The sequence below is a fragment of the Hypomesus transpacificus genome, chromosome 15, assembly GCF_021917145.1.
Source record: "Hypomesus transpacificus isolate Combined female chromosome 15, fHypTra1, whole genome shotgun sequence".
Classification (NCBI taxonomy): domain Eukaryota; kingdom Metazoa; phylum Chordata; class Actinopteri; order Osmeriformes; family Osmeridae; genus Hypomesus; species Hypomesus transpacificus.
Window position 1 is genome coordinate 4597470 of NC_061074.1, and position 12699 is coordinate 4610168.

The 12699-nt window shown below is 42.4% G+C and overlaps 2 protein-coding genes across 3 annotated transcripts in view; both read right to left on the reverse strand.

Moving 5' to 3' along the window:
* Positions 1-1127: 1127 nt before the first annotated feature.
* LOC124478079 (PHD finger protein 12-like) lies at positions 1128-10420 on the reverse strand. The gene is made up of 15 exons (XM_047036203.1): positions 9621-10420; positions 8937-9118; positions 7406-7478; positions 6502-6967; positions 6197-6317; positions 5923-6055; positions 5480-5632; positions 5213-5356; positions 4315-4975; positions 4022-4129; positions 3631-3792; positions 3286-3384; positions 3098-3180; positions 2754-2892; positions 1128-2582 (listed from the first exon to the last, which is right to left on the reverse strand). Exons 1-15 carry the CDS (start codon positions 9684-9686, stop codon positions 2209-2211), a joined length of 2964 nt encoding a protein of 987 aa, XP_046892159.1. The 5' UTR covers positions 9687-10420; the 3' UTR covers positions 1128-2208.
* A 724-nt stretch (positions 10421-11144) lies between these two features.
* Positions 11145-12699, reverse strand: part of sez6b (seizure related 6 homolog b) — a 66778-nt gene continuing 65223 nt past the window's right edge. For both annotated transcript variants that reach the window (XM_047036611.1, XM_047036610.1), the window contains one exon: positions 11145-12163. In XM_047036611.1, coding sequence (XP_046892567.1) covers positions 12134-12163 — 30 coding nt within the window. In that variant the 3' untranslated portion in view covers positions 11145-12133. The remainder of the gene's footprint in view (positions 12164-12699) is intronic.

The window sequence follows — 12699 nt, forward strand, 5'->3', positions numbered from 1 at the left end:
GGAGGTTGGTGTCACCACCAGCTGCCGAAACCATGCTGCAGTTGTGAAGAGATGCGGACGCCTGGTCCGCTCGAAGGCACACCGCGCGGCTGCAAACGTACGCGAGCGCAAGCGGATTCTAGAATACAACCAGGCCTTTAGCGCTCTGCGGAGGACTCTTAAGTACGACCTCAAAGGTAAGAGGCTATCAAAGATTGCCACCCTAAGGCGTGCCATCGACCGAATCTCCACATTGACGACAATCCTGCACAGCAATTCACGGGCCACCCCAGACCAGGGATCCTGCCCTCACGCAGAGAAGCAGCAGGAGCTCCATTCAGAGCTCAGAAAAGAAAAAGGGCTCCAGATCCCACGAGGCACCGGTCAGGACACTTCAAATTTACAGCGGTCACAGCATCAGGAATCAGATGAAGAGCCTCAGGAACTCCTGCTCTCCAGAGACAAGGAACACTCCAGCCTCTCCTGTCCACCATTCCATCCAAACGCCAATCAGGGCTCTCCCAGAATACAATGCTGTGCTCGCCATAGACCCTTGCATCGCGGAGAGGATGAGGTCGATGCCCTTTACTGCTCTAGAAAATTTGAATTGAAAGAAATTGAATTCTTACACTCCATGGCGCATAAGCTACTGACAAGTGTGAAGAAATTATATTAAAGATAATAGGTATCTATGATTCCTTTCTATTTTGGGTGTCTGATATTACAGTGCATTAGTTACACCTTTAACTACTGTCTTGTGGAATGTCTAATTACTGTGCATAATGACAAATCTGATCGACACTTTCAATAGTCAATTGCTACTTTCAACCACCAAGAACATTTCTATTTAGTTAGTAATAAAGAAGTTGTAATTTCTTAACTAAAATCATTGTGTTACTTACCTGCACTCAGTACAGTACATCAACATCTAAGGTCTGTATCATTATTTTGTATTTTTTTGTGATTTAAGAGCCAAATACTCGTATTCTGATTAATTCATTAATCAACTGAGTAGTAATACTGCATGGTGAATATTAAAAGTTTTCATTTTTGGCCTATGGAGTATTTAACAAATGTTACTTAAATGTATATTGTTGCATGGTGGCATGACTTTTACAGTCATTCAAATAATGCAGAATGTATAACAGTTTTAAAATGTTCTTAAAAAAATCTTTCTGTATTTACATTTAACAGATAAAACACAATATAGAATGCATATATACAGGATTATAGGTACAAAAAGACATTTGAAATGAGTGCTAAATGACAGGTCTATATACAAAATGACTACAGCATTGAGGACAAGACTTTAAACAAGCATTACAACTTATAACTCATACTAGCAGGTATCACACAGAGTCTTTAAATAGTTGTCCACTAAAAACACAATGGTGTGTGTATGTCCAGGCATATCTTTGTCCAACAGAAAAGCACTTAAGTTCACAATGATGTGTAGACACACAGTCTGGGTTAGTCTGAGACCACTAGTCAATATACTTCTATTTTGCATTTGTTTGCATTTTAAAGTAAGACAAATGTTTTTATTACAAATAATAATATGGACTTGATGTCAGTGAAAAGTTGAATTTTTGACAAATATACACGAATTTCAGAATTTCTCAGTTTTTGGCATGTTTCCCCTCTTTTTGCTTTAATGACAGAACGCATGGTCTTCACAAGATTGTTCAATACCTGATCACTCAAGTTATCCCAGCACAATCTCACAATGTTACAAAGAGCTCATTCTGACATAACTAAATGCTTGGCTTTCTCAGTATTCAATTCCCCCGTTAAAACATTAAAATATGGTCTCAGACTTTTGCAACCTACTGTACATAAAGAGGCATATGAACAAGTATGAGTGTATACTTATGAACCACAGGTAGCTATGCATGTATGACCATGTTTCACTGTACTATAATAACATGATAAAAAAAGGCCAGGGATAAATTAGCTGGTTTAAGAACTAAGAAAATGTTATAGAAAATATAATTGCCCTGGCAAAAGATATAGAGTACGGAAAAATTCAGTCCGGTGGTCATGGTGCAATGTCAATAAATGTTTTCAGTCTGTTCATGAGATATCAATAATACTTCAGTTTCATGCAAACATATAAAGAGTTTAAATAGAGTCAAAGGGGTTTTTCCATTCCCTGTCAAGCAAACGTCTCTTTAAGATTCCCTTTGTTTTGACTGAAAAGAGATCAAAGGGGGGAAAGGGGGGGGGGGGCTACGGAATGGGATTGGCGCTCTGTATGGGCACTTTGTGTGAGAGAGTCGTTTTGTCTGCCCCCTCTTGGTCAGGCGTGGTACTGTCTGTACCAGTGGCTTTGTTGACAGTCTCCTCTTTTGGCAGCTTGCTGGCTAACTCAGCGATACTGAAGACAAACTGCAAGCAGCCCAGTTTAATGTAGCTGCCGTGGTGGAGCAGAGCCGTGCCCTCCCAACCCGCTCCACTGCCCCCGATTAGGCTTGAGCTACTGGCCTTGCAGTTGCAGGAGAGCCTGGATCCTCCCTGGGGCTGGCTGCTCATCACTCCCCCTGCTGGCATCAGCCCTACAAGGGCACCAGACCTCTCCTCCTGCTCCTTTACCTTACAGTGGCCTGCAAAGACAACAAGGGAGAGGAAAGCATCATACCGCGCTTTACTGGCAAGGTCCTTCTGCTGATACAATGTGTGTACACAACGGATTGTAATTTGGTGAGATAGCAAAAAAATTTGAGTGTGCATGGGTGTTGACAATATGTGACCGAGTGCATTTAAGCAGTACTCACGAACGACGCCTGGCACTTTTGCCACTGGACTGCTGGCCGGAGATGCCGGAGGCTTCTCAGAAAAGTCACAGGAGTAGAGGACGTTGTCCACTGTAGTCCCGTGCTCGCTGTAGTTGAGCAACTCGTAATGCTTCGTATTCTGGACAAACAAACCGAGTGATTTACAGAGAAGACACAAAAACACAGTGTTAAATTCTTCCTATGATCGTTTATAACAACGGCAAAAAGGCCAAATACTAAATATCAGACACATTGGATATACTTTGCAATCAATGTGCCTAAAATATTTGTTTGCATCACGTACTGATGATAATGGTGCGAGAAAACAACACTCATCACTGTACCTCATCATAGAAGATACATGCGTGTTTCCCCGACACATAATTGCATTGTCCATAGTTTGTAAGGCACACATCCATGTCAGCACCTGCAGAAAGTTGAAGTCAGTCCAGTTAGACTCAAGACCTCAGTGAAACCTGATGCTGTGACCCCACCCCCCTCCCCCCCAAATGCTCATTTGAGATCTCCTCACCAGAGCCGATGTACAGAGCCCTATAACACATGCTGACGGCTACTCCCTTTCCCATCAGGGGGTAAAACATAGCTCTGGCCTGCACTTTCTTGTTCCGGGCTGCGAGAGGAACAGAACAAACATCTCAACCTATGCACGTCCACATACATTAGATTGAGATCTCACTTTTAGATCAGATTTCAAATTATTTTTGACTTACAATTGCAGTATACCTATATGGATGCATTTTTTTCTAAATGATTTTTGCACTTCAATTTCAAAAGTACGATTCTGACATGCTACACATGATACCAATTTACATTAAGAACCAGAAGAGGAAGTGCAGGTTAAAGAAGACAGCCTTACGTTCTTCGTGTGGCGTCTGAGGTTTGAGTGCGATGGTGGTGGGTGCAGGGGCTGGCAAGCTGCTTGGAAGGGTGGGGGGTGCTTTGGGGGGAAATAGCTGCTGTATTCTCTGCAAAGCTAAAAGTTTGACCAGCTCCTCATCTAGCTTGCTCATCTCAAATTCTGGAAGAAAAAAAAAAGCAAAAACTAAAAAATGAACTGATGTAAATTCGTTGAAGCTTAAAGCAAGTCTTCCAAATCATCCACACTAAAAGACACACACACACGGTTTGTATGTTGATGTGCCCTTTTGGGACAATAAACATTTTGTGCATTTGTCTAGAGACTGCACAATGATGGGAGTGTGTATACAAAACACTACAGGATTCTCAAGCTGTCCATTCATCCCCACCTATTGCGGTCATCATGCGTCCAGAGAGGTCGGTAACGGAGGGAAGGAGAGAGCTGGGGGGCGGAGGGACAACCACCACGGGGCTGGTCTTTATGCCTGGGGTGGAACCTGAGCACAGATTGTACAAATGGTTCTAAGTCACTAAAATGATGTATTCAATTGGCTGAAACCATTTAATTCATAATTCAATTAATCTATTTACTTAAAATACAATTACTGTTTGTATTTTGGTGACTATACTAAAAGATCCCATTCATTGACAATTAAGGAAGGAAGATGTCTGTGTTACTTACCGTGGGAAGGTGAGAATGTGACTAGCTTGGATGCGTCACTGACAGCTCTGGGTGGGGTGAAGATAGGGGCGCCATCAAAAGAGGGCCTCTCAACACGTATTATTGGACCTAGGCCTTGGATCTGAGTTTGGTCGCTTTGCCCAATGTCTGGGCGTATTGTGTGGGAAGGGGTGCAGTCTCTCAAAGCACATGACTCTAAGCGGTTAGTACTCTCCATTTTAACAGCCACGTCTCCTATGTGGTTGGAGAGGCCTTGGGAAGGGGTATGAGTTGATGAAGGTGGGGTTTGCGAGGGTTTCAGTCTGTTATGGAGCTCAGCCTGGCTACTCAAATCAGCAACAGAATCACCTGTTACAGACCTGCAGCCTTTAGTAAGTGACTGTTCGGCAAGAGGGCCATTCGGTTTCCTGTAATAGTTTTGACAATGTCCTTCCTCCATGGGGCTATTCAGTTCAGAAGCACCCTGGGGGTGGCCAAGGGTACTGCATGGTTTTAAACAAGCCGTTCTTGCTGGGGGAGGCAGTGAGCTCTGCTCCCCTGTCCCTAAGCAGGGTTTCAGCTCAGCTTTCTCTGTATGTTCCCAGTCTGACAACGACAACTTCTGCTCGGATGATAGATGTCGCATGATGCTGCACTGGAGAGCAATGACATCTTGAAGCCACTAAACAAGGCAAAACAATGCTTTTATAAATCATGTACAAATGTCCAATATAGTCTAGAGAATATCCCTCTACAGAGACCATTTGCGCCATGGGTGTTTATTTGCCACAAGCGTGTCGTGTTAAAACAAGAGATCATTGGCCAACATTTTAACAATACATTCAAATTGTGTTGAATCATAGATAAGATAAAAAAAATAATGAGATTTACTGTAGGTGCTAGAAGCAGGGGTACCTACCTCCTGTTGCTCAACCTCGCTGGTTAAATGTTGTGTAGGGTGCTCTTGTTTAGGATTTCCGTTGCATACCAGCTCCCCATTACGGATGCCTCTGGGGGCCAACACAGGAGGGCTGTTGTATTGGGATTTGATGCCATCTGGTACCTAGGTGGGCACACATTACAAATAAGTAGTGAGAATGCTATAGATCATGATATGTAGATCATTATAGACAGCTCTTTGTTGATCTAGGATTTAATGCAGATTAGGTTATTCTTTTGTGTGAACCTTGATTGTCTTTTTCCTGTGCTGGTGGTTGGGCGGGTTTTGCCTATGGACCCGTCGCAGGAAGTCCACCTTAACAGCATGCTGGGACATCCGGTCGTGAAACTGGTCGAAGAGCTGGCAGCGGTTGGTGAGGTTTGGGTTCCTCTGGTTCAGCTGGTGAACAAGAAAGCATGTTTGTTGGGTTCGGGTCAACCGAAACCAGAGGCTGTGAATGTATATCCACTGATGTTCACAGTTTTTTTTGTGCAATTAAAGTAATTGTTATATCGTCAATCTGCTACTACCCACTCCCATTCACACCCAAGTGCTGTTTATCCCAAAGATGATAAGACAGGGAAATAACATGCTATGCATGTCAAATGTAACCTTTACTAAACACACACTGATTTGCCTGGGAACCGCTTGGAAACCCGGCTGGGTGATGTAAAATGCTCGCCTCTTACCACCATATGCTCCATGTGGTTGGGACACATCCAACTCCCTGCTGGCATTGCAGAGAGCGGTGGGTTGAGACACTCCATGTGGAAGAGGAGGGGGCAGTAGTCACACTGGATCAGAGGGGCCATCCTGCAGCTCCTGTTAGGAGAAGAGGGATGCAGAGCTCGGGTCAAACTAAGCAAGAGACAAACGTCTTCATACCCATGTAGACGCAGACACATAAACAAGCACCCCCCCCCCCCCCCCCCCCCCCCCCCTCTTATGATAACACTTGTTTACCTGGTGCAGTTGAAGCATACTTTTACGGGCAGGGGGAGCGGCCCATTGGGGTCTGATTCAGGCTGGGGCTTCTTGAAAACCTTTTCAATAAACTCCTCTCTCTTCCTCCTTTTGCTATTGCCTAAAGACACACAGTATAGATTATTTAACTGCAGACATGTGTTTCTAAGCAGGGCTATACTGACACACTTTTGCCAACTGTCTCAAACTCATAGTTGCAACCAATAAAACTGGAGTTGGGGGATATAGCCTAACTAAAACCCCTATGTCCTTGTTTTGAAGTAAGCACTGATGGACTAACTAACCTGGTAGTGCACTGGAGCAGGTGAACTCGTTTGGCAGCTGGAATTGCGTGGGGTTTCTCTCCATGGCGGCAGCAATCAGCAGTTGAAAGGGCCTCTTAAGGAGGCGTGGAGTGGGCGTTGAGGGGGTTAAGCCCTCCGGTTCAGAGCCGTGCACCTCCTCTTCAGTCTCTGCCATGTCCTCCCCCACCTCATTCTGCTCCTCCGAGGGAGTAGGTGTGGAGGAGGCATTGGAGGTGGGCGTGCCGGGCCGGCTGTTGGTCCGGCTACTGCACCTGCGCTCTAGGAGGCGGACCTGGGCCACGGCTGCCATCCTTAGTACAGGTCCTGCAGCACCAGCTTCAGTGGTTAACCCGTCAAGATGCAGTGGACCGGGTCCATGGTTCAGTTCTGGCGCTGGGGAAGAGGAAGTCTTGGAGTTTGGCCTCTCTAAGAGTCCATTGGTCTGTTCTGCCTTCTGATCCCGCTTCTGGAAGTGAGAGTGCGACATGGTCTATAAGTAATAGCATCACCCCTTTAGTAATGTTTGTATAAACAAAAAGGGGAATAAGTTACTAACTGCAGAACCTACAGTACTAGTTATTGATTTTTGGACACACCTAAAATGACTGTTGTTTTTTTAGCTAGTGGTTAATATTTAAGTATATTAAAGTAAGTTTACAGTAAAGCAAATAATTCTGATAAAACAATGTAGCCTGACGTAGTCTCTCGAGCAACTGGACAGCACTCAGGGTGTTGTTTCCTTAACCTGTACACCCTACTGTTGTGGTTGGGGTTACACCAGATTTCTACTTTAAACTCAACATATTTGCTAATAAAGCAACAAAAAAAACATTGAGACATGAAATTGAAGAGTAGCACGTAAAAAAGAAAAGAATAAAGAAGCTCAATATTGAAGATTGCTTACCTTGCTCCTGACATTACAGCGATGACAAATCCAGTCACCAGGGGGCAGCTTTTCTTCACTTAATGGTGGATTACTACGGGAAGAAGAAAAAACTATAATAAGCGTTCAAATCAAACATGGCTCTGTTGTCACCAGTGCCCAAGGCTTCTGGTCATATTCAGAAAAGTTTTCCCAAAATGTCTGTTTTGCTTTTGTCCAAGGGAATGAATGAGAACAAGGCGATTGTATTATTCACAAGGTCCAGACCTGAACAATAAGCACTACATTTGGACCCTTCCATAAGTCACAAGTGTGGTGGTAGCACATGTGACACCAATAAATAATCACAATGGATGGCTTGCACAGCTTAGTGTTAAGTTGGACAGTTATGTAACCATCACATTGGCTTTCACCAGTCTAGTACAACTGCAATGTCCACAGTCCACTTACTCACAAACTGGTATGTACTAGTCTGAGGTTGTCCTGTAATGCACCATTAGAGATTAATAAAGTGGCAATGTCCAGTCTAGTCACTTATGTTTAGCTGCAACTACTGGTGAGGGATACTAAGGAACGTTATGAGGATTGAATAAGTATATAAGAAAGGTTGCTATTGATACTACTTAGTGCAAGGCTGGGTGAACTAGGAGGGTTTGCTTGACGGGCAGGGAGACAGGGGTCAAGGGGGAGTGGCTGCACTTAGGATACAAGTTGATGTTTCATGCGCTCTTTTGTTTTCGGCAGATTATTAGGAACTGTGTTACGTACAGTTTAGGCTAGCCAGGTTGTTTTGTTGCTGTCATTGTTTGCCCCCGTAACTGTAACAATAAATGTTGTAATCCTTACAGCATATCCCTCGTCTATCTAGATCAGTCTAGATGACCGTACAGTACTGTATATAAGACCAAATGTATTGAAGGATTCATTTCAGAATGTATTTTCTCCTTTTGTTACAGTCAAATAAATTTGGCTACATTCAATGTGTCTTTGTTACTCTTAAATCTGACATTACCAAATAATACAGCACTGGATTATGTCAACTGAATTATTTTAAATTAATGTATTGCAGACCATTCGACTGTTGCAACCAATCTTACCACAGCAATTATGACAGCATGGTGCAAACCTTTTAACAAAATGCTGAAAAACGAAGAAAACGCTGGCAAATACAATATGCCAAGATGGCGCTGTCAGAAAACATGTTCAGGGGATCGCCATATTGTAAACAGAGGCACACGAGAGAGAAGCTTCGTCCGACTCCATTTTTAGCTGCCCGTTCCCTAGTACGAGGGAGACGGAATGCCTGCGTTCAATCTTGCCGACCGCGAGAGGCGGGGGAGGAACTGGTTGCAATCATTCCGCGGCAAATTTTAACCACCAGGTGCTGACTGTCAGAACCACTAAGAAGCTCGTCTGGGAGCACATTATTTCGCCTTTAGCAAGTATGTCCAGCGAAAAAGACCCTACAACATCTTTTTGTTGCTAAAGTGTTAATCCAATTACTGCATGATCATTGCAACAGCATAGTTACAGTTATCAATAAAATACTCACCAACATTGTGGATGGAAGGCAGCAGGACAATGGTCACAGCACAATAAGTCCCCTCCCTCTCGGCAACTATCACAGGTGTTGTGGTTGGTAGCCCTGCCGCTTTTTCTGGTCTCTCTTTCGGACTTCCGACTAGTGTTCTGCCCGTCCATCGATTTAGGGGGCGAGAGCAGCGTTTGGATTTGCTGGAAAAGCAAACTTGCCTTTATAACAACATACTTGATCAGTTGTCAATTGCTACCCCAGTTCTAGGGATATAATAAGTAGTATGATTGCATAGGTTCGTCAAACCATTATACATTACCGTTTGTTGAAAACATTTGGCATGTGTACGTTATTACAATTTGACATTTGGCTTGACAATGTGACTCTAGCTTGAAACGGCCCTGACATCCGCCCGGCATTTGTCAGTCTGGTTTATCGTACATGCAGTTCCAAGTGGCACTATCCAGTCCTGGCAAATGTTTACGTTTACTGTGATGGTAACTGCAACTCATAACGGGGCCCGTTACAATTGTACACCCAGTACAAGCTGGAACTAAATAATATAACTAGCCTAAGAAACATTCATGGTTGGGACTATTGCTTTGTAGGACGGTAGTTGACATTGACATTAAACGAGGTGACATGCTTGTTACTTTAGACTTAAGCACGGTAGTCAGGCCTATAGGAGCTACATTGCCTCACCTCCATTAAACCCCCAGAGGTATCCAAGTCGTACACAATCGTTGGGGTCTCCATTTTGTCCCACATTCATCCAGCAGTCGATGACTCCTCGCCAGTTAACTAGCTAACTTGCTATGCAAATATATCCGTGCGTGACACTGTATCAGGGAGTGTTTCAATGAGCAACGACGCCAATTTGTTGACGTTGTCTAACTTGGCTATTATTGTGAGTAAAAACACACCAGTCAAAGGTTGAGGGCTGAAGATCATCGAACTGCCACCCAGTTTCTAGTACTACACACAGACTATATGGCTAGCTAGCTAGCTCAGCTCCTTCAGATGGCAGTAGTAGGATAGCAACCAAACCAGCAGTATTCACGATGCACCGCTGCCCAGCAAAAACAAACGTCAACAAACATCCACGTTATTTCAGCTATGCAGACAGTCTATTTTCTTCTCGTAACAGTTGTCGATTACACGAAAACATGAAATCAGATTTTTGCTAGCCAGCAAAACCACTTGTTATCGTTAGCTAGCCATGGTACTTGTTTCTGCTCCTGCAGTAGCTGCTCGAATAGAGACATGGAAAAATTGTAAACCCGTCAGATTTCATTGTCGAACAAAAGGATCCACAAAATCAAGCAAACTAAAACAATCTGCGAGCCACTTGCGGTGCACGGTTTTTGACAAGCATTGGTTAATAGGTATATAAGGCAGGTATCTCAAGAGATGTTGCTATTATTGTTGTGAAAAATCCTGTGCATTAAGCATCAACATTGAAAGCTAGCAACATCCTCCACTGAGTTGGCGCAACAGGAAATGTCGTTTCGGCATGCGCGAAAGATGTCGGAAGGATCAACACTGCGCAGTGGAGAATCAAAAACAATCACCATAGCCTCGCAGTTTTCTCTCGTTAACTTAATCGAAACATATAATATTTAAAATAAGAAAGCATTTTTCTGCGCAAATTAAGCATATCATTTGTCAATTCTAATAACTAGGCTACTATAGCAAACTGTTTTATTTAACTCTTTCTAAAAGATAAATGCCACAGCCTGATTAAAGATGGTGTAGGCAATGCTATTGGGAAGCACTTTTTTGTCATATTTGCCAAAATAAACTTCACAACCGATGCATACAGGTTTGATGGCAATATGAAAACAATCCGACATCTGTGGGCGTCATTGGACTGTAATAAACATGACAAATCATTTAGACCGAGACTAATGATTGGACTGGCTACCTGTCTGTCTACCAACTGCGCGCACTCAGCCTCTGCACTCAATGCTCTTCTTTTTTTTTTTTTTACAAACTATGCATTTGTGTTCACATGGCCACCTGCTGGTCGATTTGACTTAACTTTCAAGGCAGGCAGAGAGCGTGAAAAATGTCATAATAATGTATGACCGTATATCAACAATCCCTTTAGTTTTTATTGTAAGCAATCAGAAATCTAGCTGGGGGGCGGGGGATGAGGGCTACGCCCCTGTTGTGTACACATCTCCTTAAACAAATGAAACAAAGCATTTGTCAATTTCCCATTTTTTGAATAATAATTTTTATTGAAGATGTGTTTGTTCGTGAGGTGGCTTCATCAGCACACTATATACAATGAATCAAAAATAGATTACAGAATCATCATTGTCATCACACCATCTTGCAATAATAAATATTCACATTTGGCAATGTTAGAAGACCGATAATTTGAATGGTGATGCAATATCCTAATAGATTCAGCTTGGTTGCATCAAACCAATATATTGCATCAATATGCAGAATCCCTTTGATGATTACAATGGTGGCTAAGCTGTAGGAAAAATTTACAACACTAATAACACAGTTTGGTAATGTACAGAAAAGTGGTAAGGTTGTAAACTGAACATAATTCTGGCTTCCACCTCCACCATGATCCTTATGCAAACAAAAACAATAAAACACGTGTTTGAAATGTATAGAACAGACTGCAACTGATGCAAGCATTGCTTAGTTAGTGCCTTACATTTAAGGCACATTCTGATAAGAAATCTCAAACAAGAATGTTTTTAAAGTATTATGATAGTGACATACAAAGCTTATTTGAAGCTTATTATATAGAGTAAACAATACTGTATATCCAATGAAACACAGTTTAAACAACACATTTTAGCTATATTTTTGTGTCAGACACACAGGAGGAAAAAACACTTTTGCATTTGGGACTATTGGGTACAAGCTTACATTTGTTCCACTAGCATTGCCTTCTTCTTTTTCTGTGACGACATAATGTACTTAAGTCTTTAATTTTACAGGATAAAAACTGTATAAATGCTGCTGCTAGGCCGTTGCTGTTGATGCTCTAGAAAAATAATACTGTGGCCCAGTCTCTGCAGTGGTGTGGCTAGGGGTCCTCGAAGACAACGTTCAGTGGAGAGGACATGGTGGAGGAAGGGGTTGGAAAAGTTGTAGGTCTCATGAATCTTCGGAGGGGTTGAGAAGTGCAGAGAAAATTCCAAAAGGCAAACAGGCTTGATATCTGTCCATGCTTCAATGGGCCTCTAGATAGAAACCTCATACTCTCGTATCTCCTGTGAAATAAATACAAGGTATTTCATTAGTGAAAGTCAAGAATATATAGCAAATACTGTCAGTGAATGTATTGTAATTCAATTAATAGACAACAATGCAAACTTTGATGAGAAACAGAATATGGAACAACAGTTTATATGTATTTGATCATACCAGCAGAGGGCAGTATTTGATTAAATATAGAGAGGTGTCCAACAATCAAACATCATATCACTGCTGATGCTTGGTTAAACCAGACTAGACCTATTGACACATTCACTCATAAAAATGCAATTTTATTTACATTTTCTCATTTGTTTTGGTTGACCATTTAAGTATTTGCACAGTTATATTCTCAATATATGTCTTTGCTCCCCTGACCCTTTATCCCAAAGAAGCCCTACCTTATTACGATAAGGGTTTTTTCAGCACTTTTTATTCCTCGCTGTATTGTGATTCAACAGGTATTATTAAGTTAACCCTTGTAAAGAAAAGTTAACTAGATCTTGCAATATAAGTGTCCAGACTGACATATTTCTAAAGATGCAGGATCAAA